General features: G+C 40.1%; 1 protein-coding gene across 1 annotated transcript; it reads right to left on the bottom strand.

Moving 5' to 3' along the window:
• Nucleotides 1–916: 916 nt before the first annotated feature.
• Nucleotides 917–25,324, bottom strand: LOC102936416 (nephrocan). The gene is made up of 4 exons (XM_007056777.2): nt 25,252–25,324; nt 16,948–17,083; nt 9,810–10,711; nt 917–3,516 (listed from the first exon to the last, which is right to left on the bottom strand). The coding sequence occupies exons 1-4, from the start codon at nt 25,296–25,298 to the stop codon at nt 3,069–3,071; spliced, it is 1,533 nt and encodes a 510-aa protein (XP_007056839.2). The 5' UTR covers nt 25,299–25,324; the 3' UTR covers nt 917–3,068.
• Nucleotides 25,325–27,127: the final 1,803 nt, after the last annotated feature.

Below are 27,127 nucleotides of genomic sequence, written 5' to 3'. Positions count from 1 at the left end.
CCTTCAAAATACGTGATAGCTCAGTTGTTAAGAATACGTGCCTGAAATGTGGGAGACTCCTGTTCAAATCCTTTTTCCTCATCATGCAGACAGGAGTAAAACTGAACTTGGGTCTCCCACAGCCTAGCTTAGTGTGCTAACCACTTGGCTAACATTTATACGGTGGGCTGCTCCTCTTCCTCCTGTAGCTTTTTGAGTGAGGCAGGCATGTAACTCATTCTCACAAGAAACAACTTAGGCATCTAAGCCCCCAAGAGAGGGGTTCCTGATGGTGGATCGCTAACACAGATAAGCTCCTATGAGAGGGGGCAGGGGGCTTAGCTATCCCCCTGTTGTTGCCCTCTCCTATTGACTAGCTTAGGCAGGAAGTTGCCCTTTTGTGGATCACATTCTAAGGCACCTATCTCTCTCCCTTCATTGCATAGGGAGCTTAGGCACCTAACTCAAGCTTTATGGGTCACATTATTGTTCTTATAATTTTCTAGGCACTGAAAAGTCCGTTTGTGGATCCAGGCCAGATTCTATACCTTTTTTTGCTGCACTCAGCAACAGCTAAGTGAAGGGTATCTCCCACCCAGAATCAGAGATCAGCCTAATTTTTCTGATCCAAAGGCAAAAGGTGCAACTGAATTCAGTACTCTGGCACTATACCCCAGTTTGTATGAATAATGTCTGTCAAATGAAATCCCTGTCTACTGGATTCCTACAACCTGTGCTTGTAAAAATCTGTAGACTGCCTGTAATATATCTTGTATCTCTCAAAAGAGAGAGCAAGCTCCATCAAGTTAGTTCTTTGCTGTCAGACTGATACCTTCTGATAGTAAGACAGGCTGGGTGCCCTGAGGTAACACTAGACGGGCACTTAAAATAAATTGTTAAAAGAGTCTATCATTATAAACAATGGTTGAGAATTAGTGTAACATAAAAATAATTTTATTATGCAGAAAAAGTACTTTTGGACCTTTTTTTAATTAACACACAATCCAATATAAGCAGATAAAAGTCACCTAGTAACCACTAAGTTTGTGTGCCTAAACATATTGCTGCCATAAACATCTCTACCAAAAATATTTATTTGTCTGATATCTTGTTAAAAAAAAAGTTGAAAAACCCCAAATTCCTCATGTCACCGTATTTAATCATGTGACCATATAGCTCTAATTACAAATGCTATTGATACTTTCATAGATGACATAACCAAATAACTGAGCTCTGACACCTGAAAAAACAGACTTTATGAATGTGAGTGATTATTCAGTAACTGAATGGCACCAGAAAACAGTGGATAATTGAGACTGTTTGCTTTGGAAAGTAATTTGCTGCTATCACTTCTCAGTTATCAGTTGAGATTTATGAACTGGCAGGAAAGCCCTCAGCTTGTTGTTTGTAATTCACTGGTTTTTAGTGTTTGTGTATTTCTGTTCTGTTTGGTTTTCAAGTACTTTGGGAACTATTCAATAAGATCTGCACTTGTGTATATATCAGAGCTTGTGTTTATATCATAAAGCCCTTTTGTCTCAAATATTCTGGGACGCTCCCATCCATGAAAGGCCTCTCACCTTAATATAACTGAAGTAGCAAAATAGAATTTCTTCTTGATGCAGGAAAAACAGCCATATTAATTCTGATGTTTGTATTTTCTGTTCCCCCCAAATAACAGACATTTAAATAGTACACACCGTGTGAGAGAATATAACTTTTTCACCTAGGTGTTGAATTTAGCTATTAGAGACCAAATAGATGTGTAAACTGGTCAAATTTACATATCATAGGACCTAAAGAAAATGTAACAAGGTGTAAGATAAAATGGGTAGAGGGCATCTCATCTTAGAATCTTATCAAAGTGTAACTTACATCAATTCTGAATTTAGCCTTATGTTATTTAACCCAGCACTTTCAATCTTCCTTATTAAAAAAAAAGCCAATCTTTCTTTAAGAAATTTACACATTAATAACCCTGTGTTATCTTCTGTTAAATATTTTGATATTTCAGCTCTCTCCTATTACTAAGTTTAAATAATTTGTTGTCTCGTTTTCTTATTTTCCATTAGCATACTGGGTCTCTTACACTGGGTGACAGGATGTTTTTGTTTGCACCTTTTATTGCTGTACCTCTACAGACAGGAATAATACATAACCCCAAATACTTACATACAGCAACTTGTCCTGCATTATGGTCAAATAGTTGTTTGTCTATCGCACACCAAAGTCTCCCAATAATTTTGTCTGTCAAACTTAGCCTAATTTCTGGTGGTGGCAGTTCCTGTTCCCTAAGAAAGGGGTAAGCAGTGATCCTTTAAAGGGACACAGTTGAGTCACATTTGGTCCCAAACTTTTGGTTCATGGATACAAACCAAACTTAGAGCCAGTAAATAAATGTTACTGAACAATAAACAAGCTCCACTCACCTGTTCTCTTTGTTGTATTTGTTATAAAAATAGACAAGTGGATTACACCTGGAGATATGCCTCAACTAGTTCATCTTTAGACTAAGTGGTTTAAGTCAATTAAAGGGGACAAATAATTATTGAAAATTTAATTTCTCAAAGGCAATACTATGTGAACAGTACTGAATAACCATCTATATCAGTCTGAGAACACATAGAAAACCTTCCAACTTCAGGCCCCTTTTTCTGCAAATTACAACACTGCCATCTTAAATGGGTTGGGGAGTCTCAGATTCCCAGCCGTTGCATCTTGTGAGGTAGGTGTGGATTTTATTTACAGGATTTCCATGGAACTATTTGCATGCTTGACTGAGCCCTATGCAGAGCTAGCAGACTCAGTTAATTGCCACCATTTTGTCTGAATGTGCCAAACTTTTCTAGCTGCTAGCACTGGTACTCTTATTTTCTACACACATGTAATGTTAAACACAAAGCAGTTTTTAAAAAAAGAGGCATCTTACAATTTTCAAAACACCTTACATCCCCACCTGCCCCAAATTACTAAGTCTTGTAGTATAAAATAAAAGATGAAATGTCAGTGGTAGCCTAGCAGGCTCTTTGTCTGCAAAGATCATTGCGGGATTAAGACTGATAGCTCTAAGGCTCATCATAGTTACATGATTAATCTATTTCATAATCATAATAATCATCATCCGTGTTTACACCTTCACTGGAGAGGTCATCAGTCTTCATTTTTTTTCTGACCTCTTTGCCTCGTTCAGCTGAGGAGAGGTGGTCTTCACACTGCTGCAGAATCTTTTTGGAAGACATCCAGCTTTCTCCTTGGCTTTCTGCTGGTGCTGCACACTGTCCTCCTCTGACATCTGTCCCTTTGGCCATCAGCGCTCTTCTGGTTCTCAAAAGGTCGCATGTGCAATTCCAAGGGTTTCCATCCAAATACAGGTACCTGAGACGAGGCAAATTTTCCAGGACTTTGCAATCCAAGGCAGATATCTTGTTGTTCCGTAAATTTAAAACCTGGAGCTGTTTCAAGTCCTTTAGCTCTTGTTCTCCAACATCCTGTATGTCATTTCCTTTTAGATCCAACCTGGCTAGAGTATCTGGAAGTCTGAAAGAAACAAAACAAGGTGAATATATTTATCTTACTGATTCTGCTGGTGTGATTATGCAGGGAGGGAAGCTGAAGGTTAGTCGAAACACATAGATAATAGGCCATCAGTCTTTGTTATCCACCATTTAAAAATTAAGTAAATAATGTGACCCACTGCAGAAGAGGTGTGGCCCTGGAACATTCTTATGCATAATTTTGGGCTTTATTTGTCTGAACTTTTACTTTGGGGTGATTTGTTAATTTAAGCTGTGGAGCCACCATCTTTTTGCCTTTGAATTGTTTTCCCCAAAGTATTACAGTTCTAATGTATACTGAATGCATTTAATTAAAATAAACAGCTATTTTAGTCCTATTTGGAAAAAAGTATTTTATTCCAACTGGGCTTTGAATAAACTTAGAAGCAGATACATGGTGTCCCATGTCATAGACATGCATACGGCCAATTTATAGTAGTGCCAAACATAAAAAATCTAGAGAAGCCTAAGGACATGCTCCCCTAGCTCTTCTTTGGATGATTTTGGTTGAAAATGCATGCAATATGTTGCATAGATTAGAAAATTGGGGTGGAGGGAACGGGGTTTAGCATCAGCTTCAGAAATTGAGCACACCACGTAGGAAGAACCTGAAAAGAAATTGCCCATGTATATGACAATATATTTTATTTAAAAAAAAAAAGACAAGAAAAAATAGAAATGCCCCTTACCTGTTTTGTTAAAAAACACTTGAGTAACTGAACGAAATCTGATGGAGACAAGTTAGGTGAGGTAATATCTTTTATTGGACCAATTTCTCTCGGTGGAGGTACACACTTTCGAGCTACACAGAGCTCTTTTCAGGTCTGGGGAAGAACACTTTGCTTGCTTCCCCAAACCTTAAGAAGAGCTCTGTGCAGCTCACAAGTTTGTATCTTCCACCAACAGAAGTTGGTCCAATAAACAATATTACCTCATCTACCTTGTTTCTCTCATATCCTGTGACCAACGTAGCTACAACAACACTGCAAACAACTATGTATGAAATATGATTTACTTTTCACCATATATGTTGCTTATTTACTTTTGTACTCAGTCACCTTGGACATGAAACTAGACTGGTCAGTTTCATTTCTTTTTTTTATACATATTATACATATATGATATGACTAAAGCGCTTATATTTCAGAAGCTATACTATTCATTTTTTATCTTCTATTTTTATCCCACTCTGTTGGTGAAAACTTTTTAATAAAGAAGCAAGTTAATTTGGCATAGAATTTTTTTTAATTAAATCAATCCTAAATTAATCCAAAAGACAATATACTATTCTGGTGCCCAACCTGCTGAGGTGAAGAGTGGCAATATGAAATTTAAAGGAAGTCTGTTACATATCATTTCTTTGGGAATTATAAAGAATTTTAACCGGAATTATTTATAACTGAGCAGCAACTCTCCACTAACACCAAATGTTGATGTGATAGTATATTGTACTGCAGTGATCTATCATTGAAAATAACTGAGGAGGTACCACTGGGATATTCAGATATAGAAGTATTTATTTGTGAGAGGCTAAATATTATACCATGGGCCAAAACTTGCTGTCACACTGATGCAAATCTCCCCTTGACATCTGTGAGAATTTTGCATGAATAAGGCTGTAAAATGTGGTCTTATGGTGCTAAACGACCCAGATGATACAATAATGGATTATTCCATATGCTTTGTACTGGTAAGATTTCAATCTTACCTTTTGCTTGTGTTACCAGGATCAAAATATTTGGAAAAAACCCATGATTTATGCTGGTAGTTGGTATGCATGTTGCTTTGACATACAATAAAGATAATGTGGAGTGAAATCCAGGTCCCACTGAAACAATTTTGCCATTGAGAATTTTGCCATTGTCTTCAGTGGGACCAGGATTTCACTCAAGGTCCCTACCCCAAAGAGATTACAGTGTAGGGCACTGATCCAGCAAAGATTTAAACACATGCTTAATTTAAGTCACATTGAAGTCAGGTTGAGTTTTTGTGGCCATATTGTTTGGTCTTAAGTAGTGTTTATTTTAAAAGAGTAACTGTGTTCAAGTATCTAGCTGATCCTACTGCTATCAGGAGATCCACACAGCATCAAAGGCTGACTTTGACAGCTATGCTGCAGCTGGAAGTGATATCTGGCTAGTTCTAGCATTCCCACCCCTTCCTGCAAGAGCTGATGGGGGGTGGGAGATGGGGGGGTCTCATCCAGTGCTGTAGCACCAGCAGCAAGAGCCTTGGAGGTAGTTGTATATGTTATGGGTGCAACTGCTGCTTAGGGCAGTTTTATTCTTACTAACTTTTCCTCCCCTCCATCTGCAGGGAGTCTAGGGAGAGTTGGGAGTGTTCCCTTCTCCCTCATGTAGTCAAAGTCATGTTTCCTCCTCACCCATCAAACAGAGCAATGAACTGGTAGTATCCCTCCCCACTCTTGAGACTTGGTCAGGCAGGGGACAGAAACCCAGAGGCTTGCTCAATGAAAGTAACATTGCTGCTCTCAGGTGACCCATTTCAGAAAAGCATTTGTGCTTGGATCCACAAAGGGATGTAGGCATTGGAACACCTGGATTTTAGGTGCCTAGAAAATCACTGGAACAACATAGCAATCCACAAAGCCTGAGTGAGGCACCTAGGCTCCCTATACAATGCATGGGGAGACATAGGCCCCTAAGAATGGGATCCACCTAAGCTAGCTAATGGGAGATGCTGATGAGAGGGGTGTCTGAAGCCCCACCTCTCTCGCAGAGATAGGCACCTGGGTCTCTCCCTGCAGCCCAGACTTATCTCTGCTTGCTATTGAGATCTGGGCACGCATCTCCTGGAGTCAGGTGGCTTAGATAAGAATGAGTTAGGTATCTGCCTCACTCCACACAACATAGCTATGGGGAAGTAAGAGAGGCACAGTACCTCCCTTATGATCTTTAGCCCAGTAGTTAGGATACTCGTCTGGGATGTGGGAGACCCTCAATTCAAACCCTGCTTGATAAGAAGGAATTTGAAAAGGATCTGCTACCTCTCGGGTAAATGTTCTAACCACTAGACTATGGAGTGAGTCTCACTCTCTGACCCAATTAATATTTAATTAAAATTGAACAGCGTCAATATGAGAGATGGAGGGAGACCCATATAAGACTATCCATCCCATGGTCAAGGGGTTAGGACACTTACCTGGAATGTGAGAGCGCCCTAGCTCATGGCCCACAGCTGCCTGAGGAGAAAGGATCTGAACACAGATCAATCAACTCTCAGGTAAGTATCCTACTCACTGGGCTAAAGGCAGCTGTTTGTTTTCCCTTTCCTCTATTAGGCTATTTTGTGTGGAGTTAGCCCTCTGAGGACACCTACTTGATCAGCTCTGCATGTGAATTAAGTAGAGAATTGCCTATCTTCTGCTGGTTCCTGGATCTCAGTGTGACTTAGTTTTCAGAGTAGCAGCTGTGTTAGTCTGTATTCGCAAAAAGAAAAGGAGTACTTGTGGCACCTTAGAGACTAACAAATTTATTTGAACATAAGCTTTCGGTAGCTACAGCTCACTTCATCGGACGCATTCAGTGGAAAAAAAAATGCATCTGATGAAGTGAGCTATAGCTCATGAAAGCTTATGCTCAGATAAATTTGTTAGTCTCTAAGGTGCCAAAAGTACTCCTTTTCTTTTAGCGTGACTTAGGTGGAAGATTGGCCCATAGATGCTTAGATTGAGGCAGCTGAACACGTGCCCAGTGGTAGAAACGTAGGCCCTACCAAACTTTTACTATAAAATCTTTGATGCCAAGTGAGTTCAGGTGCCTATGGAGTTATCTGCTTAAGTGCCACCTATCTTATTATGGATTGCAGTAGCACCTAAAAATGGGAGTTATGCACCTAAGTACCTTTGTGCAGCTGGGCCTTAAGCAATTGCTTAAATCTCATTCAGCACATGCTACAGTATTGAACTGGGGCTATGGCCAGCTCTCTGCATAGTCAGACTTCCAGGATGGCAGCTGCTGTCATCCTATCACTGTAGTACCATCACAGTCTTATTTTCGTTTTTTGTACATACGCTCAGGTACCAAGTGATGGGTGCACAAAATTAAACAATTAAAATATAATTCTGCTCATCCTCCACTTCTGTGTTTTTAAAGTGCTCCCTTAGAATTTATGCTCACTGCAGAGTTAAAAATAAAAATTCCCAATATATCTTTAAAAAGTTATATTGTTAAAAGATTATAGAGTGCTCTTTCCTCTCCTTAAATTGTCTCTACTATATGTTGTAAAAATAAGATGGATTAGACAATATTGAATGCAATTACATAACTAGAAAGCAATAAACATTCCTATTAAGCTAGACTGAAATCAAACAAAGTAACATGCCACTAAATCACTAATTATAAAATTCCTACCAAATACCTTCCAGAAATTTGATGCTAAAGGAGCTCTGCTGCAAGCGAAGTTTCATTACATTGTTTACTTTGCCCTGTCCATAAAATATAAAATGAAATGTAGTAGTTTAGTGGTGTTAAAGAAACTGATATTACACAGTTACATTGGTATGGTTTATAACATTGTATTATACAGGTATTTAGAACATAGGAATTGCCATACTGGATCAGATCATGGTCCATCTAGGCCAATATCCTGTCTCTGACAATGGCCAGTACCAGATGCTTCAGAACAATGTGCAAAAACCCCAAAGTGGGACATTATGGAATATACTGCCCAGAAGGCAGTTCCTTCCTAAATTTTTCAATTAGAGGTTGGCTTATGCTTTGAAGCATGGGGGTTTATAAACCTTTGATGGTAATGGTCTCTTTCATTACTAACTGCTAGGTGACTCAAGATAATGACTGGACATTAAAGGCTCCCAAGCAATCTAGCCAGAACCAATAGTATGAGTCAGACAGTTCTCTTAAAGTTTTAAATAAATGAAATGCTAGTGTTTTTTCATGCACAGAACAACTACTGATGGCAATAGGAATTTTATGCAGACATCAGAGAAAGTAAGTTTCCATAAACTTCATTGTATCTTTTACTGTCTCTTTAACCACGTTCATGTGTACTAGCAGGACTGAATTTTGCTGTAAATAAAAATAAAATCTTTGTGAAGGTACTCTGGTGCAAAAAGGGCCAGATCTACAAGGGGATTTATGTGCCTCAATCTGAGGTTTAGGCACCTAAGTCCCATTTTTTAGGCACCACTGTGATCCACAAAATCAGCTGCCACTTAACACTGTAGGCACCTAACTCGGTGCCTATGTTTTCGGAATCAGAGTTCCCTAATTGCCTAAGTTTCTGCCCCTGGGCACATGCACTGCTGACTCAGACAGGCTCTGGGACACCTAAACCCCAGCGCAATCTGCAAACCATAGGAAGATGGGCAGAGAAATCCCACTCAGGTGGGCATGTTCTGAGCATGCCTCATTCTACACAAAAAGACCAGGGTGGAGAAGGAAGCCTCCCTCGTAACCTTTAGCCTAGTGGTTACTCACTTAAAATGTGGGAGACCCCTTGTTCAAGGACCCCCCTCTGCTTGAAAAAGAGAAGGGATTTGAACAGGTGTATCCTACCTCTCAGGTAAATGCCCTAACAACTAGACTATAGAGTCATTCTGATACTGTCGTAATAAAAAGTGGACTGGCTTCAACACGAAAGATTGCGAGAGACCCACAGCAGACTGTCCCATAGTCCAGCGGCTAGGGCACTCACCTGAGAGGTGACAAATTCTTGTTCAAATTCCTTTTCCTCATCAGGCAGAGAGGGGAATTCAACCAGGATCTCCCACATCCAGGGTGAGTACCCTGACTGCTGAACTAAAGGTTATGAGGGATCCACAGATCCCTGCCTAAATACCTACATAGGACCCAAGTAACTATTAACTTCAATTGATTAAGTTTGCTGCAGATCTTTTAGTTGTTAGGGAGAACGGTTTCCTTCCCACACCCACACACATCTGTGGAGCAGGCAGGGGGAGAGTTTAAGTGAACATATGGATGTCCCAAAATCAATGAGAAATGCCATGGACTTCAGGGCAATTAAGGAGAGTCCTGGAGGGGGTGACTGATGAGAGAGATCACCCACTGGGTCAGCCTTAACTCCAACAAAGAAGCCCTAGTAGCTTAGCAGGGGCATGATAGAGCAGCCTCGCATACTGATGGAGACCAAAAACTGCAAAATGGACGGCGGGGAGGCAGTAGAGCTGCTGCTCACCCAACTTCCACAATTGCAGTCCCATTTCTGCCAGGTTAGGGAGCATGCAGAGAGAGAGATGATGACTTTCATTTACCAGCTGTCTTCAGATTCACTTACCTTAATGGAATAGAAATAAGCAGGTTTTGTTCCAATGCTAGGTTAGATAGCTGTGCACATGCATGAAGCGCTCCAGCCTCGAACGTGCTGACAGTGTTATTGTCGAGAAACAAATGCTTGAGGTCTCGTAGATCCTGAAAGCCCTGGGCTGTCACTCTCTGAATGAAGTTATTGCTACAGTCAAGTTTCTGTAGTCTGGCTGATAGTTTGAGTGGCATGGTTTGGAGGTGATTCCTGGACAGCTCCAGGGTGGTTAAGTTAGGAAGAAGCTGAGCACCATCAACTGATGAGAGCTGATTTTCAGAGAGGAAAAGCTCAGATAGGTTTTCCAGGTGTTTCATGTCTCGAAATCTTATCATTTTGAGTTGGTTTCTCTCTAGTTTTAATGAAAGCAGGGACTTAGGCAGGTTAAGAGGGACCTTGGTCAGAAGGTTGCCAGTTAACCTGAGAAATTGTAAATGTTGGAGTGGTGCAAAGAAGCTGCCTGAGAAAGAATGTAGTTTGTTATTCTCCATACTCAGATACTTCAGTTTGGGAAGCTTAAGTGGCCCTGACACAGATTCCATATTATTACCATCCAAAGTCAGACTCTGTAAACTGCAAAGGGAGGAAAGTGTGCTGAAAGAGACTGCCAAAATCAAGTTGTTTTGAATGTCAAGCACCCTTAATTTCTTTAAACCTTCAAAGTCCGACTCATGCAGAACACTAATTGAATTGTCACCAAGTTTTAATACTTCAAGGCTGGATGGGAGGGAAGTGGGTATGCGCCTTAGTTTATTCTTCCAGAGTTCCAGGATCTTCAAGGTGCTCAGAGCTTTGAAGGTGTTATCTTCTACTGATTCTGTTCCACTGCAAGACAGGATAAGCTCTTCCAGGCAAGATATTCTGCTGAAGTCAGAGATCTTAAAGAAAAAAGAAAAAAACAGAACAAATTAATGTGATAATATATTATCCAGTTTATGGAACCTCCTTACTAGCTTTTACTTTTCTATATGATCTGACTATTGCTAATGTTTATTCCTACAATATGATTAATGATGAACTGCAGAGAAAGCAACAGACAATTCCACCATGATTTCAACAATTTCCATCCCACCATCAACCTCAGCCTGGTCCAGTCCAAACAAGAGATCCACTTCCTGGACACTACAGTGCTAATAAACAATGGTCACATAAACACCACCCTATACCGGAAACCTACTGACCGCTATTCCTACCTACATGCCTCCAGCTTTCATCCTGACCACACCACAAGATCCATCGTCTACAGCCAAGTTCTGCGATACAACCGCATTTGCTCCAACCCCTCAGACAGAGACAAACACCTACAAGATCTCTATCAAGCATTCTTACAACTACAATACCCACCTGCGGAACTGAAGAAACAGATTGATAGAGTCAGAAGAGTTCCCAGAAGTCACCTACTACAGGACAGGCCTAACAAAGAAAATAACAGAACGCCACTAGCCATCACCTTCAGCCCCCAACTAAAACCCCTCCAACGCATCATCAAGGATCTACAACCTATCCTGAAGGATGACCCAACACTCTCACAAATCTTGGGAGACAGGCCAGTCCTTGCCTACAGACAGCCCCCCAACCTGAAGCAAATACTCACCAACAACCACATACCACACAACAGAACCACTAACCCAGGAACCTATCCTTGCAACAAAGCCCGTTGCCAACTGTGCCCACATATCTATTCAGGGGACACCATCACAGGGCCTAATAACATCAGCCACACTATCAGAGGCTTGTTCACCTGCACATCCACCAATGTGATATATGCCATCATGTGCCAGCAATGCCCCTCTGCCATGTACATTGGTCAAACTGGACAGTCTCTACGTAAAAGAATAAATGGACACAAATCAGATGTCAAGAATTATAACATTCATAAACCAGTCGGAGAACATGAGAACAATCTCTCTGGTCACGCAATCAGAGACATGAAGGTCGCTATCTTACAACAAAAAAACTTCAAATCCAGAGTCCAGCGAGAAACTGCTGAATTGGAATTCATTTGCAAATTGGATACTATTAATTTAGGCTTAAATAGAGACTGGGAGTGGCTAAGTCATTATGCAAGGTAGCCTATTTCCCCTTGTTTTTTCCTTCCCCCCCCCCCCCCCCCCCCCAGACGTTCTGGTTAAACTTGGATTTATGCTGGAAGTGGCCCACCTTGATTGTCATGCACATTGTGGGGAGAGTGGTCAGTTTGGATGAGCTATTGCCAGCAGGAGAGTGAGTTTGTGTGTGTGTGTGTGTGTGTGTGCGGGGGGTGGGGGTGAGGGGTGAGAAAACCTGGATTTGTGCTGGAAATGGCCCACCTTGATTATCATGCACATTGTAGGGAGAGTGGTCACTTTGGATGAGCTATTACCAGCAGGAGAGTGAGTTTGTGTGTGTATGGGGGTGGGGGGTGAGAAAACCTGTATTTGTGCTGGAAATGGCCCACCTTGATTTTCATGCACGTTGTAAGGAGAGTGATCACTTTAGATAAGCTATTACCAGCAGGAGAGTGGGATGGGAGGAGGTATTGTTTCATGGTCTCTGTGTATATAATGTCTTCTGCAGTTTCCACAGTATGCATCCGATGAAGTGAGCTGTAGCTCACGAAAGCTTATGCTCAAATAAATTGGTTAATCTCTAAGGTGCCACAAGTACTCCTTTTCTTTTTGCGAATACAGACTAACACGGCTGTTACTCTGAAACAATAAATACAGATATTATTGTAGCCATGTACATTTCAACTGCTGTTTGTCTGCAGTTCTGGAATGCTACTTTATTATTTAGATCCAGTTTGTGGCTGGCTCTGTGCAGATGCACATGTTTGGGGCAATGGGAGATAAATAGCATTCCTTGCACTCCTGGATAGGGTAGTCCCGTGCATGTTCATGACTATCATCAGTATAGGCACAAGTCACTGTAATGGATGGGGTTAAGGTAGACCCCTGTCCCTCTCCCCCATTTGCTGGCCAGCAGAGCTGCCTGGTGCAGATAGAAGTGCATACTCCATCCTTTCCTAGAGCAGTGATGCTGTCTAGAAGCCGGAGGAGGAGATAAGTCTCATCACACACCTCCCTACCATGAGCTTTGGCTGTGAACCACAATCTAGCCCTCAGTGTTTCAATTTTATACAACTTACATTTTGAGATGGACCCAAAGCAAAACCCCAGATCCAAGCTCTCTGAACTTGAGGGCAATTTAGATTTGAAAATGAATGTTCCAGCTCGTGCTTATCTCTACTTCCACTGAATTTTCATAAGTCAGAAATAAACAGATGTTTATCAGTGGTAAATGAAGCTTAGATGCGGCTGTGAATTTCATAAATAGGATAATGCTGATTATTTTATTATTTTTCTTCTTTAGTGGAGATCTCTCATTTACAATGCTCTTTTTGTATGCTGAATTAACGAGACTTAAATTACTGTGGCAGTTCCCCTTAACATGGAGATATGAGAAGCAATTGAAAAAAATAATCCAGGAATTCTCAGAGAACACTGATTTCCTTAAGCCATGGTGCTGAGTAGCTTTAAAAGCTTGAGTAACACTACAATGCAACGTAAGGTGTTCGATTTTTAAGAATGAATTTAGTGGGATTAACCAAAAAACCCTTCAGACTAAGAACTACATCCTGCCCTAGTGTACAAGGGGGAAGTATGAGGATAGTTGTCTTTCTCCTCGCTCCACCCATGCACACAGCAGAGATCTCACTATAGTACTCAAGAGCACTAGAGAGAGGTGTCCGGCTAATTCTACACATGCACATCATTTTTCCAAATGACTCACTAGCTAGAGGCACACTTTGCTCCTACTCAGAGGAACAGCAAAACATGCTCCACAGCACATCCCCCTGACTCTTCCCTGTCAAATCCTGCCTTGGCCAATAGGAATTGTTTGCAGAGGATATACTGGATAGCATCTGTGCTGTCTCTTCTTTGAGCCTGCCAGGACAGGATACAGCCATACAGCTTCATTGTGAATCTTAAAGTAAAGCAGTTATCAGAAAAATGGCTGTAACCATGCACCATTTTACTCAATATATCTGATCCCTGTGTGTCCTTGAGTCATATCAGTTTACTTTACCTCCAAAATCCAAGTTTTACTTCTATTAACAACACTGAGTGACACTTTATACAGCTATGGAAGGGTGAGCCAGATTTTATATTGCCTCTGCATTCTCATCAAAATTGTCAACTAGCTTCTAACTGCTTAGGATTGACCTTCCAACTGTGTCTCTTGCAAAGTCATTCCTTGACTTTACAAATTTCATATGGAGTCATTGAAAAAGTATAAATACGGAACCTTTCCCATCAACCCCATTTTAATTTAGTGAGTATGTTACCACCACAAAATAGCCTGTTCCCTTAATCAAAAGGAGTACCATTGAAATAAATGGCATTACTTAGATGAGCAAGGACTACTTGTGTGTCATAAGGGTTTATGGAGGCCCTTCATACTGAGATCAAACTAAATCTGAACTTTCATAAATTTGACATATCTGGTCTGTTTGTCTGGTCCAAGTGAACTTTTTCCTGCTTTTGCTAAGTTGATTACTTTAGATCTCTAAGAGGCTTAATTTTCATCTTATTATGTGAGAGAGTTAAGTATTTTTTATTTCTTTTCAATGCACAGACCTTCATTCTCTGATGAAAGATTTATGGTTCTTAATATAGATTATTATAATTTATTTTGCATCCATTTAGTATGCTTTGGTAGTATCATTCTCTGTAGTTCTATTCCTGACACTTACACATGTATCCTTTTTTGCAGTCACCAAACAAATGAAAGTCAATAAGCCAAGACATATTTGAAATAATATAAGTTTCCTCTGGTACATGGTGCTTCTTATTGTTTAGCTAGGCAGACTTTAATTTGAAGTGACACCGTCAACAAGTTTGAGGTCAAAAATTTAGATCTTGTGAAAACAAGGATTTACAAAGCTTTATATGAATAAAAACATTTTCATTATTACTTTTATGTCAGTGGAAACAAATTCTTCTTAAACAATTCTGGGCAGTATGAGCCAAGAACAACATCATGCTAGTAGATGCAAACAATAAATTAATCTAATTAGAAATGGTCATAATTAAAATGAAAGCAATCAGTCTAGAGTCACTGTTCAAGCTGAGCAAAATGCAGAAGGTGAACAAACAGCATAAACGATTAAATGTACATTCAATTTTTAAAAAATTCTTTGTTTCAATAAAGTGAGAAAGATAAGGAATAAAAAAAAGTTAGCTTTCTTTTAAAGCTGCCATAGAAAAAAAGCATGTTTATTTTAAATATGGGAATTCAGACCCATATCCTGTAAACGCTTACATATGCGCCAAATGGGATTACTCACATATGTAACTTTACATATGTAAATTTAAGCACATGGGCATAAGTGCTTAGAGAATCAGGGCCTAAGTTTTAGTTTAAACAAAGTTTGTCACATGGAAAGAAAAGTGAAATATATACTGTATGTAGTAGCTCAGAGTAATCCTAATTAAAGAGCCCGGATAATTACAGCCTGATAGAATAAAGATATTTATACCATATTCATTGCAAACCTAATAGTAAATGTAAGGCATTCTGATTGTTCAGCTCAGGAAATTTATAAAAGGACAAAGGGCCTTATCAGATGGCTTCAGGTATAGTTTGCTGGCATTTATTTCATTACACTGCAACATAGTTGAGTGTCTTACCCGTTCACCGCAAACATTTAAATGTCTCATAAAAAATACCTGTGTTCTTGAAAGGCATAGTCCAAGTCTGCTTTGCTACTATTAAGTGAATACTAGTCGACAGAAATGGGCAATTAAACTGATAAAGAGCGATCAATTTTTCTTACTTGTCTTGAAATGTAAATACTATTTTTCTTTCACATGTATTTTGTTATATTTCTTAATAAAGAGCAAACAGACATGTTTGCAGAAGGAATTAATTAACTGGGCTATATCACTACAAAAGTATACAGGTAAGCTTTGACTCTTCTAGATATTGGAATTTGGGGGATTAATAATGGCTGGGAAACAGCAAAAGTGAACTGTATGATATGGCTAAACTGCAATATTACTCTCAAAATAGAGTTTATTTAACAGTCTGAGCAACAGGAATCCCAGACATTGCTCCAAAGAAATTATTAGCCCAGTTTATTGAATCCTGAGAATAAAAGCAAAATATGAACCTCAATAAAAATGTATCTTTTAAACAGACAATTTCTTAGGAAGTTATTCTTACACAATTGGCACATACAGCGTGTATAATGCAGATGGTTTTATTTCCCTATTTTCTATCCATGTAAGTTGGATTTATTATAGCAATATTTTTGCAGTGGGACTAAAGAGAAGCTACTCCAGAATGTGCCACAATAAGGCATCATGTGGTACTGACTTTTGTACAGAACTACCGGAAATCAGTAATGCCTAGTGAACCTCAGAATGAGCTGAGTCATACTCTTAACCTCTTACTGCTTATGACCACCACAAAAATTAATAGCAACTTCATTTTTAAATTGCTCTTGTTTAGTAAGATCATTTAGGGCCCAATTTTGCTTTTATTGACGTCAAATGCAAAAGTCATGATTGACTTCAGAAGTGCAGGATCAGGCCCTGAGTCATCAAACCCTCACTATGCCGTTTTTAATAGTAGATGTACTATTCACAGGAAAGTACTGCCGTTATATTCATCACAGAAATTTCTCTTATTTTGTTAAGCCTCTTGACTTAGCTAAAGAAGGAATTAATTGCATTTAAGAGAATGCCATTGCTACTAAGTGAAGATATAAGGTAGCTCTTGAAGTCAATGGGAGTTTGACTGTTTAAAAACTGATTAAGATTTGGCTCTCTTTTATTGATTATAAAATGTATATATGTAAGATCAACATCATTAATCACATAAATCAGCCAAGCAATACAAACAGGGGGTCAGATACCATGGTTATGGAAACAACAACAACATAATAATAATAATTAATAATTAGTAGTAGTAAAGAACAGGAAAAACAAATACAGACGTGGCACAATTGTACCTAACCATTAGCAGCTGGAATAAACCTCTCACTTTGAAGTCACCACCATGTAGAAGCATAATGGATCGTTTGATTTAAATTGAAAATGGAAGTTATTTAAACTGGGATTTATCCTACCTGGAGGTGTTTGATTTTGCTGTGGCTGATGTAAAGCCGCCTGGTGGTAGCAGGAATCTCTCTAGGTACCTGTAGGACCCTGTAGCATTGCACTGACTGTGTAGAGTCACAATTGCATCTTCTGGGGCAGGTGGTACTTAGACCATTGTAAAGAGGAAACAAAATGAGTAAAACATAAGACAAATGCATCTTCCAAAACAGGAACTCTGAAACCATCCCTGTTAACAGCAACACAGTGTGAATTTAGGTACCAGAAGTCCTTTTATACCATGAAATCTGATAAAAGGATATTATGACTGTGTGCTTTGTCTATGGGAGAAGGCAGCAAAAACAATACCTTAATTTGCCTGGGTTAAAGTGTTAGCAAGCATTACAAAGAGTGAGAGGCTTAAACAATGATAAGGGACCTTTATATTTGTAAGCCTGTGAAATTAGTGTTATTTATTGCCTGATGTCTAATCTGCAAACATCCATATTATCTGCAGTTTCCTAGTTTTGTTAAATGTGACACCATAGAATTAGTGGAAAAAAGATAAAGAGCTGTTTTATAGTGGGCTATAAAACCTCTGTATCTTCTGTGACCCTGTATTTAAAACATTAAAAAAAACACTCCACCCAAAACAGATACTGAAGCCTTTTTTTCCTTCCTTCACATTACTTACATGAAAACAAGTAGCTTTTTTTTTTTTTTTTTTTTAAAAACACACCAAATTAACTTCTGAACTTTTTGATGCAGTTCAGTGATGCTGGATGGTACAAGTTCTTTTAAAGTTTGATGAAAATAATATTTTTAATTACATTTTGGTTTGCATTAACTATAATGTGGAGAAAGTTGCCTCATTCTTTTGTGAAACATTTTAAAGCTTTTACCACATTTCCAGTGGTATAGGACCAAGAAAGTGTTCATAATTTAAGGCCCAGTTGTCTCATCGCAGGTGGATAGGAGCTAAAGAGGAAGACTCTGAGCTTCCTCGTATGGAGTTTTCTCCCCAGTTGTTCCGTGCTCCCTACAGAACAAGCTGTGAGGACAATTCAATAACTTTTGGCTCTGGGATCCCTAAGGAGCTGTGTTTTGAGTAGTATTGCATTCCTGCTTTGAGCTCTGTAGGCTGGTGCAAGTGAGGGGGAACAATTTGTAAGTCTTTCCCCCTGTTCTGAGAGCCAAGATCCATCCTTGGCCCATTCTCCCTCCACACAGAGGAGGGGAAAATCCATGTCTGGGATTCCCCTCTGTATGTGGATCTTGAGTGGGCATGATCAGGTCAATGGCGTATTCCTTAATTTACCTACTGTAAATTCTTCTTGTTCACAGCGGAAACCTCATCCTCATCTGTAACAGGGTCTTTGTTTTTTCTCTTGCCTCAGCATTACCCACAAAAGTCTTTATAAACTATAAAATGATAATGTTTGTGAGCGGTAATCCATTAACAGCCACAGAGACAAGTCTACAGAAAAAGTAGCACTCACGCAGTGACAATGCAAATTTCCTCACCCTGCTCCAGCCAGTATGGCTCAACTCTGTTTTTGGAGGGACTGTGGGCCCAATCCTGCTCTCACTGAATTCAGTAGCAAAATTTCCCTTTACTTCAATGGAAGTAAGGTCTAGAAGTGAGAAAGTCAGTCTCAATAGACAATTCAGTCCTTGGCTTCTCTCCTGAAGCTGCCAAACTGCTGTGTCAACTAAAAGTGTGTGAAGGGTTTAAAAATTTTGTGAAGAATTTCATTAATTTTTCATCCATTTTATTTCACCTGTTTTCAGCACTTCACAATATGGAGGCACACTTCACTCCAGACACACTGTCATATTATATTCCACATACTGACTGAGAAATTCCATTCAACTTTCTTATGCCCTTTTGACTGGGGTCAGCAGGTCACTGAGAACTCACTCACTGACTAGGAAATTGCCCTATATATTTATGTGTGCCACATACATTACAGTGCCAATGGCATGTTGGGAGACAGTTGATTATTTTATATATAAAAAACAAACATTGCAAATATAAGTATATTTTTAAACCCTTACAGTTTGACTAAATCACAGTGGGTTTTCACCAGGTCCCCACAAGGCATGTGTCTTACCTAAGAACTATCTTCCTGCCAATTTTTCATGTTTGTACCGCAAAGCAACGAGGCACTAGAACTTTATAAAAATGTCTACAAACAATTCTTATTATGAGAAAAGTGTATATATATTTACCCTTCACTTTGAAAAACAACTAGCCCATTTTTGCTCAAAATTACTGTTTTTTAAAAAGCATCCTCAGAAAGAGACCAGGCAGGACAATTTCAGCCCCAAAGTGAAAGTTTTTGGAAATTATACACAAATGAAACAGACCTGTTAGACTGGAAACATTCAACCTTAATTAAGATGAAAGAAAAAGACAGCAATTATTGCCTTTTATGCCCTGAGATATCTATGTTACTTTAGCTCCTTAGCACAGGTGTGTTCCACAATGTTAAGAGTTCACTACTTATTCAGTTTCTCTTTTAATTTTGGGGAGAAGGCAGAGGATGTGATAATTCTTTCAAAATGTTAACAGTGCAATTAATGCTGAAGAGTCTCACCAAGGTGTTGGTGTGTATATGTCTGTATACTGTAGTGTTTGTTCTGGATCGTTTCAGCTTGTGCTCTTAGTCTGTTAGTCCTTTGAAGAAGAATAAAAAACTGTTTATTTTTATCATACAGTGAGGACAATGCACACCTACACCAATATAAAAGTAAGAATACTAATTAAGGTTTATAGAACATTATCCAATCTCTAGCAATGATGTCATTGTCCTATGAACCACTGAAATGTATCGTCACATCCTGTTTATTTCCATGTTCAGAGCTTTCAGCAGTGATGGTAGAAATGCTATGTGTAGATTAGATCAAGGGAAAAATAAGGTAGCTGATTATATTCTCCTGTGGACATGTATGTATAAGTCCACACAGAGGGAATAAAAGGACATCCTTCGATGTATGTAAGTTATCCAGGAATCCTCTTGAAGATTCGGCAGGGAGATTAAGCAATTCTTGATAAAACTAAAGGGCTGCAAACTTAAACCAATAAAAGGAAATATTTCTTTCTGCCATACATAGCCTGTGGAATTCACTGCCACCTGGAAGCTGTTAAAACAGATGCCATACCTGGAGTTTTTAAAAGCTATTGATATTTTGACCATTAACAATTTCTGATGCTAAGTAAGCTAAATGATAGCTAAAAGGTATTAAATCTCATGCTTCAAGGATAATCTGATCATCTGAAGGGGTGAACTACCTTTCCCTATTCACATGTATACTGATAGGCCTAATTTTTTTCCAGACAGAAAATGACATCAGATTGATTTAGCCGCTTATAACTGGGAATGTCCATTTGATGGAGCTGGTGTTACATTGAACACATACTGGCCTTCCACAATTGCTACTGGAGACCTGAGGATCTTCCTACTTTACATCATCTCCACTTGAGGTGCTGAGTTGAAGCCAAGCACACTACCTTTAGGGCATTCCCAGCACCTACTAAACCCAGGGTCAGGAGATGAAATAAGCCTATTTCTAAAACAGGCATAAACATAAACTAGTTTATGCAGAAAGTCTTGCCTGACTTTTGCAATAGTGATTGATCAAACTAACAGCATCTTATTTGTCCATTGAAAGCTCTCCTTGGGTGAGTAGAATTTGCAAAGAAGTTTTAAGGCAATCATTCTAGCATATTTTGGTGCAGATTCTTGTTCCTTACTTTTCCTAAAAAGGTCAAAGAACCCTGGTAAAATAGTAAAACCTCTCTTTATAATGACGTACTTCAAGCATTTTTAGCAGGTGATACCCTTTCACTTCTGGTGAGTTAGTTCAAATATTGACATAGGTCACCATTGACAAGGATGTTTATGATCTGATATGAGTATTTGTCAACCTCAAAATATCATCCCAGTCTGGCACATATAATTTAACAATGCATGTTTCTGCTCAGGGATTCAGTGTTACTGGTGCTAATCAGAACTAAAGTAACTCCAATTAAGCTAGAGTTACACCACTGTAAAAACAGTGTGAAATATGAATAAGGTTCAAAGTTCTTGGCCTCTCACTTTCTTGTGCAGCAAATGTAATTCCTGCTACCCCAAATTAATAAAGGGAAACTTTAATGGTATATCATTAATTAATTTGATATTTATTGCAATGATTTAATCAAAAATAATTATTTTAGGTATTAATGTGAACTCTGCTTTCAGTAACTGGACTATTATTTAGATGTGCTACCTATCAAAGATGATCCTATGAAAGATCATTGTCATATCTGTTTTTCTCATGGAAGTCCAACATGTCTCCGCAAAAGCAAATACCTTTCTTTCTAAAAAAACTGTCACTTGATGTTTATCTCTCATCAGAATCAGGGCTAGGAGTCAGGGGACTGTACCTATAAGCCAAGCAGGAAGATGTGAGTTAAGCTAAAGGGTAAATAAACAGCTCAGAAATTTCTAATGTGTAAGTAACTCCACTGGCTCAGTAAATTGTGCAATTTTGTGATATCACATTAAGAAAGTAAATCAGTAGGGGCCATTTAATGCCAACAATTTTTATGCAGAACTCGAGATTGCTTTCAATGGGGAGTAAAACTGAAAGCATGATATTCCCCACACTGATGTTTCTGTTAAGAAGAATGACAGCACCCGTAAACTGTCATTATGTTCAGTCACAGGAAAATAGTACACAGTATGTGATTTAAATCAAAAACTAAAATTTTCAAATCAAAACCTGCTGACCACAGAAATCCAGTTCTGGCTCTTCATGTTGAATATTAAAAATAACTGTGTTTATAAAATATAATTGGGATGTGAAGGTTCATAGCCCTGTGCCAAATCAGGCATATCAGGGAGTTGAATGTGGCTTTCCATATCACTCTCCCTCCATCTGTTTTGGTTTGTTTATTTTTGTTTTTTATTTAAAAAAATTCAAAAGGTCTTGGTTTAATTCCTCATCTGACTGGAAAAAAATGTCAAAACCTCAAAATTTTTCATGAAACAGAATTCTTGTTCTCCAGCTAGCTCAGGGCTGAGGCATATTGGCATGTTGGCCTGGGGAGGTTGTGCAGCCACTGGCCAAGCTGTACCTGTTCTGTATGTAAAGAGAAGCCTTCTTTCTCCTAGGCTGTAAAAGCCAATGCCTTTTCCCGCTGCTAAATTAATTTAGAAGTTCAAATCAAAATGAGAGTCAAAGGTGGAAAAAGAAGTAAGTGAATGAAAGTAAAGGTATCCGTGTAAAGAAGTCTAGAAATGTACTGTAGGAAACATTTTTGAGAGAAAAAAGGTGGTCCTATCCTATGACTATGAAATTATGGAATTACCTCTGTGTAAAAAGAGACGCAAAAGTATTAAACATTTCTTCATAGAAGAAATAAATGTACTGTTACACCCAAGGAACTATCCAAGGTTAGCAAGTCAATAAAAGGGACTCAAATAAAGAATTCTCATTGAGTCCATAGATTGACAAGCATTTAAAATGTGAAAATCCACTAAGTCTCACTTTTGCAACAGAAGTTTTTGATAGCTACACCTTAAAATATATGGCCTCATAAATGTTCGTGTGGATGGAGGCATTTTCCCCCATAAAGTGCTTCACAGAAGCACATTTTCGTCACTTAGCCTAATTACATTTTTATGGTATGAAATTCTTGTTTTATCTTCTCAAGGTTTCTTCCATGTTGATAATGCCAGCACCCAATCTTTGCTTCCCCTTGAAGCTGGAATCAAGAGTCTGTACTCCTGCAACTGTACAACTACACACAATTAGAGTAAATGAACTGTTTCAGTAAGTTAGCAGTAACCACAAAGAAGGTGGTTTTGACATATGCATATGCTGCAGAGGCATCTACAGCTGGGCACTCAGCAATTACAAAAGTTTCCAGAGGAGCTGACCTCCATGTGAAAACACCATGGTCCTGATTCTATGCTGCCCTGCACCTTGGGTAGACATTTAAAGCTGAGAAAAGTGTGTGTAAACCTCTAAAAGCCTGCTATGGTCTATCTGAGCTAAGCTTTATGCAAGAATAGGGGAAGTAGGGGGGAGGAGAGAAAGTGGCTTTACATCACCTATGTACCCCTATATTATGGGGCTGTCCAGGAACCTGCTTGACCTCTGCAATACATTAAAGTAGCCACAGGGCTGCTGTAATTTATGTTTGTTTTCCCGCAGGCTCTTTAGTCTAGCAGAGAAATGTGTAACACAATCCTTTTTAAGTCCTTTAAAATTGACGTGCTGAATCAGATTTCTTTGAAATTTGGTGTGCCTCAGAAAGGTGCAGGGTAAGGTTAGTGACCTAATTTTTTGGATCAAATGAGCTAGGGGTTGTGGAGATATAAACTCTGAAAAAATTGTCATCTTTCAAAAAGTTTCCAGGTGATTTTTGTTTGTTTGCACAGAACTAGAGATAAAACTATTGATGTGATGTGGGTCAAAATGGTTTCAATCTGTCAAGCATTACTCAAGGGAGTGCATATAGTCCATTAAATCTTTGGGGGTCCCAAACCGAGAAGGTTTTCATGTTTTTCCTTGTGTAGATGTGCAGTCTGGATTACAATGCACGTGCACCAATAAAGAAAAAAAACCATGAGAGGATTTCCAGGCAGCCTCTTTATGCTTACACGGGTAGTTTGAGAGACTGTTCCAATGCCATTGCCTTTGGCAACACCCCACTACTGATGTTTCTATTCCGAACCTTTGTACACCAGTGCAATAAAGATATAATAACTCATGTTGCTTGCTACAAGTTGTCGCCATTATAATATAACATGTTTTGCGTTTATTTTGTTTGTTTGTTTTTGTGGGGAGGTTTACAATGAACACAGCAAAATAGTCAGCAGCCAACCAAAACCAGTCTAAACCAAATCTTTGTTGTATCAGGTCCGGAGGAGCCAGAGACAGAACTGTGGGGCAGAGGAGGACACAGATAGGGAAGAGGGTTGCAGCTGAGGAGGGGGCAGGAAATGAGGACAGGTGGCAGGTGAGCCTTGGATTGATTGTTCAAGAAAATCTGTATTTTATTAGCCCCTGGGGAGCCAGGGGTGTCAAGTGGCTACTGTTAGGGGTCTTATTCCTTCACCCACTTACTTCCCTGGTCCTTCTCGCATGAACAGAGAGCAACAATACCCGAAGTCCAAAGGTGCAAACAATTCCATGTTTATTGGGGTGAACTTCCAGCAAGCATAATTCCAGTTTCCTTCCTTAGTGTCCCCCTTCCCAGCTCTGACACCACAGAGCCTTACACCTATGTCCCTGTTCCCATTCCTGCCCTTAGCCAAACATGAATCCAATTTTCCTACCTCCATTCCCTGTTCCCATTTCCCCCTTTTAGCAAAACATGATTCCAATTTCCCCCCCACAAACCGCACTCACTTCCTGATGACTGCAGATTATATAGTAAAATTTGAGTTCTGCTTAGCTATACCTTAACCAATCATTTTCCTGAAATGTAACTAACCAATCCTGACATATTGTAACATGATTATGTAACCAATTATATCCCACCACCTTAATTAGTTTACACCCAGCAAAATTAATTATACAGTAGACAGAAACAATCACAGAACCAGACAGAGATTATACAGACAAACAATAGGGAAATGGGGACTACAATGATAGAACAACAAAGAAATGAGGATTTCACATCCCAGCTATTGATAAGTGAGTTCTTGCCAGACAGGATGCTATCAAACTAAAGGAGTACTTGTGGCACCTTAGAGACTAATTAATTTATTTGAGCATAAGCTTTCGTGAGCTACAGCTCAGCTTATGCTCAAATAAATTGGTTAGTCTCTAAGGTGCCCCAAGTACTCCTTTTCTTTTTGCGAATACAGACTAACACAGCTGTTACTCTGAAACCTATCAAACTAAGTTTCCTTTTACATCTTCTAGGCACTTCCCTTTCTCTGGAGGTGATAGGCACTATCAGGACAGGATTGTATTCCTAACAGCCCAATAGCATCTTATTTCAATGTGACTAGTTTGGAATGTGAGAATCTGACCATTTGCTTCCCAGCTTATGGCTGCGTCTGCTGCTTAGCCAAAGATCTTAGCCTAAGCACAGGGCCTCAGACTGTCACAGTAAGAGAAGGACCTTACACCGGCAGACAGTGATTTTGATTCTTTCTTTTATACCCCTAACTAGCCAAGTGATAAGAATACACTTAAATTCTTAGCGTATAGGCCTTTACAGACAGGCCTGAATATCTATATCCTAACAGCTACTTCCTGATCTTGTGGGAGGTTAATGTGGTGTATCCAAACACACTTAGTGCAGAAGTTTGGAATGACAATGCAGGTACCTTGACTGCTGAGGGAAAAGAAATCCGTGTGCTGCCATGCTTGCCATGGTGTGGATGCTGGGCGATTCCTTGAAAGATTGCAGGAGAGCAAGGAGTATACCATGATATGGGAGCTGCTGATTACAGGTTGATTTGAGTGAAGACAGGTGGCCTGCATTGGCATCATGTTTTGCCCACTCTGCAGCATCTACCTGGTGACTTAAGAGGTTTGTGATCTGCCAGACACTGTGGTGATTCACTCAGGCAGAAATTATCTGGGCCTAATTCCTGATGTACATGTCATATAATCTATGAGGTCAGAGTTGAACAGCATCAGAGATTTGTGTCCAGGAGCTGTTTTAGTTTTCTCTGATTTGGCTGAGCATCTGAATAATTACTGCAGCAAAAATATAAAAGTTATTAATATGTGTTGGAAGAACATTCTTTGGGAAACTGGAGGTTCATGGCTGACCAGAAAATGTGTACTGTATGCCATAGAAACATTATAAACTCTGATGCCTCACTGTTTCTCGGAGATGGGGTATATCTATTGGACAGGAGGCAGAGGATCTTTCTGTCAAACACAAAATACTCAATATTTTGGAACAGAAACCCTGTCTGTGATTTCTGCTACACACTCTACCCTCCCACCTATTCTAAAACACAACCAGAAACACTGTTCCACTGTAACATAATTGGCCTTTGCTCCAGGTACTGCATGTCAGTCCGGTTATGGGGAGGGGCGATCAGGTGGAAGGGGAAGTAACAGGAATAGAAATGTTTGTATACCAGGGAGTGAAGTGTTCGAGGAGATATGTTCCCTGCTTGCAGGCGGTGGTGGAGGTTGGATAAAGTAGAAGAGAGGGGGGCCAGGTGGAGGGGGAACTCAGTGAATGGGTCAGGGGCATGGCCGGGGAGGAGTGAAGAATCGGGGCTGGTGAGGCAAAGCTGGTGTATTGTGGGCATGTGAGGTGGTGTTGGCTGGCTCAGTATGCAAATTGTGGGACATGGTATGGAAAAAAAAAATCCAAATTAACATAGAGTTCAGGTTGCTTTGCAGTATGTCGCCCTCTTGCAGAATGCTGAGCTGGGTAAAACTCAAACGTCTGAAAACCAATAAATGTAGTTAAGTTTGTCCATGCAACATGAAAGGCAGGTATCACAGGCCTTAAGCCTCCCCAAACAGCCCCATGTGGCCCTGCCTATTCTCCGCCCCGAGGCCCCCTCCTGCTTGCTGCTTCCCCCTTGGCCCCAGGCCAGGCAGGCTGCTCCTTTTCCTGGAAATGGGCTGGGGCTAGGGCAGGCCAGCCTGCAACCAGAACTTGGGGCGGCTGGGGCTGCCCCGCACTGGGGGGAGCCCCCTGGCACTGGGAACGTGCCACCCGGCACTTCAGGGCTGGGAGCTCTGGGGCTGCCCGCCTGATGCTTAGGTCACCCAGCATTAGGGCTGCCCCGCACTCCGGGGCTGGGGCCGCAGTGCCCTGTGCTGGGGAGTGCTGGGGGGGACTGGGGCAGTGGGGCCAGCAGCTGCGGGTGGGGGCCCTTGGGGCTTCAGTAGGAGAGGAGGGGGGGCGGAAGGGTGGCAGGGCCTCGGGCAGAAGGGTGGGGTGGGGCTAGCCTCCCCAAACGGATGACTCACATGCTACCCATGCCATGCAACCTTAATTCTGCCCTCTTTCAGCAGTGCTGAAGTAACACACACACCTTTACGCTGCCAACCCCACCGTTGATGAAAAGTACAAGTTCTTCATCTTCTTTTGATAACCCATTCTCTCTCACCCACAGGATTGCATCTAACACAAAGTACAAAAAGGAAAAAGAGAGAGAGAGAGAGAGAGAATGATTCTATAGTTCAGTTGTTAGGGCACCCACATGGGAGGTGGAAGACCCTGGGTCA

This window comes from Chelonia mydas, chromosome 3 (assembly GCF_015237465.2).
Source record: "Chelonia mydas isolate rCheMyd1 chromosome 3, rCheMyd1.pri.v2, whole genome shotgun sequence".
In the NCBI taxonomy this organism is placed as follows: domain Eukaryota; kingdom Metazoa; phylum Chordata; order Testudines; family Cheloniidae; genus Chelonia; species Chelonia mydas.
The sequence above is the reverse complement of the archived record's forward strand: the minus strand, read 5'-3'. Positions and strand labels throughout refer to the sequence as shown.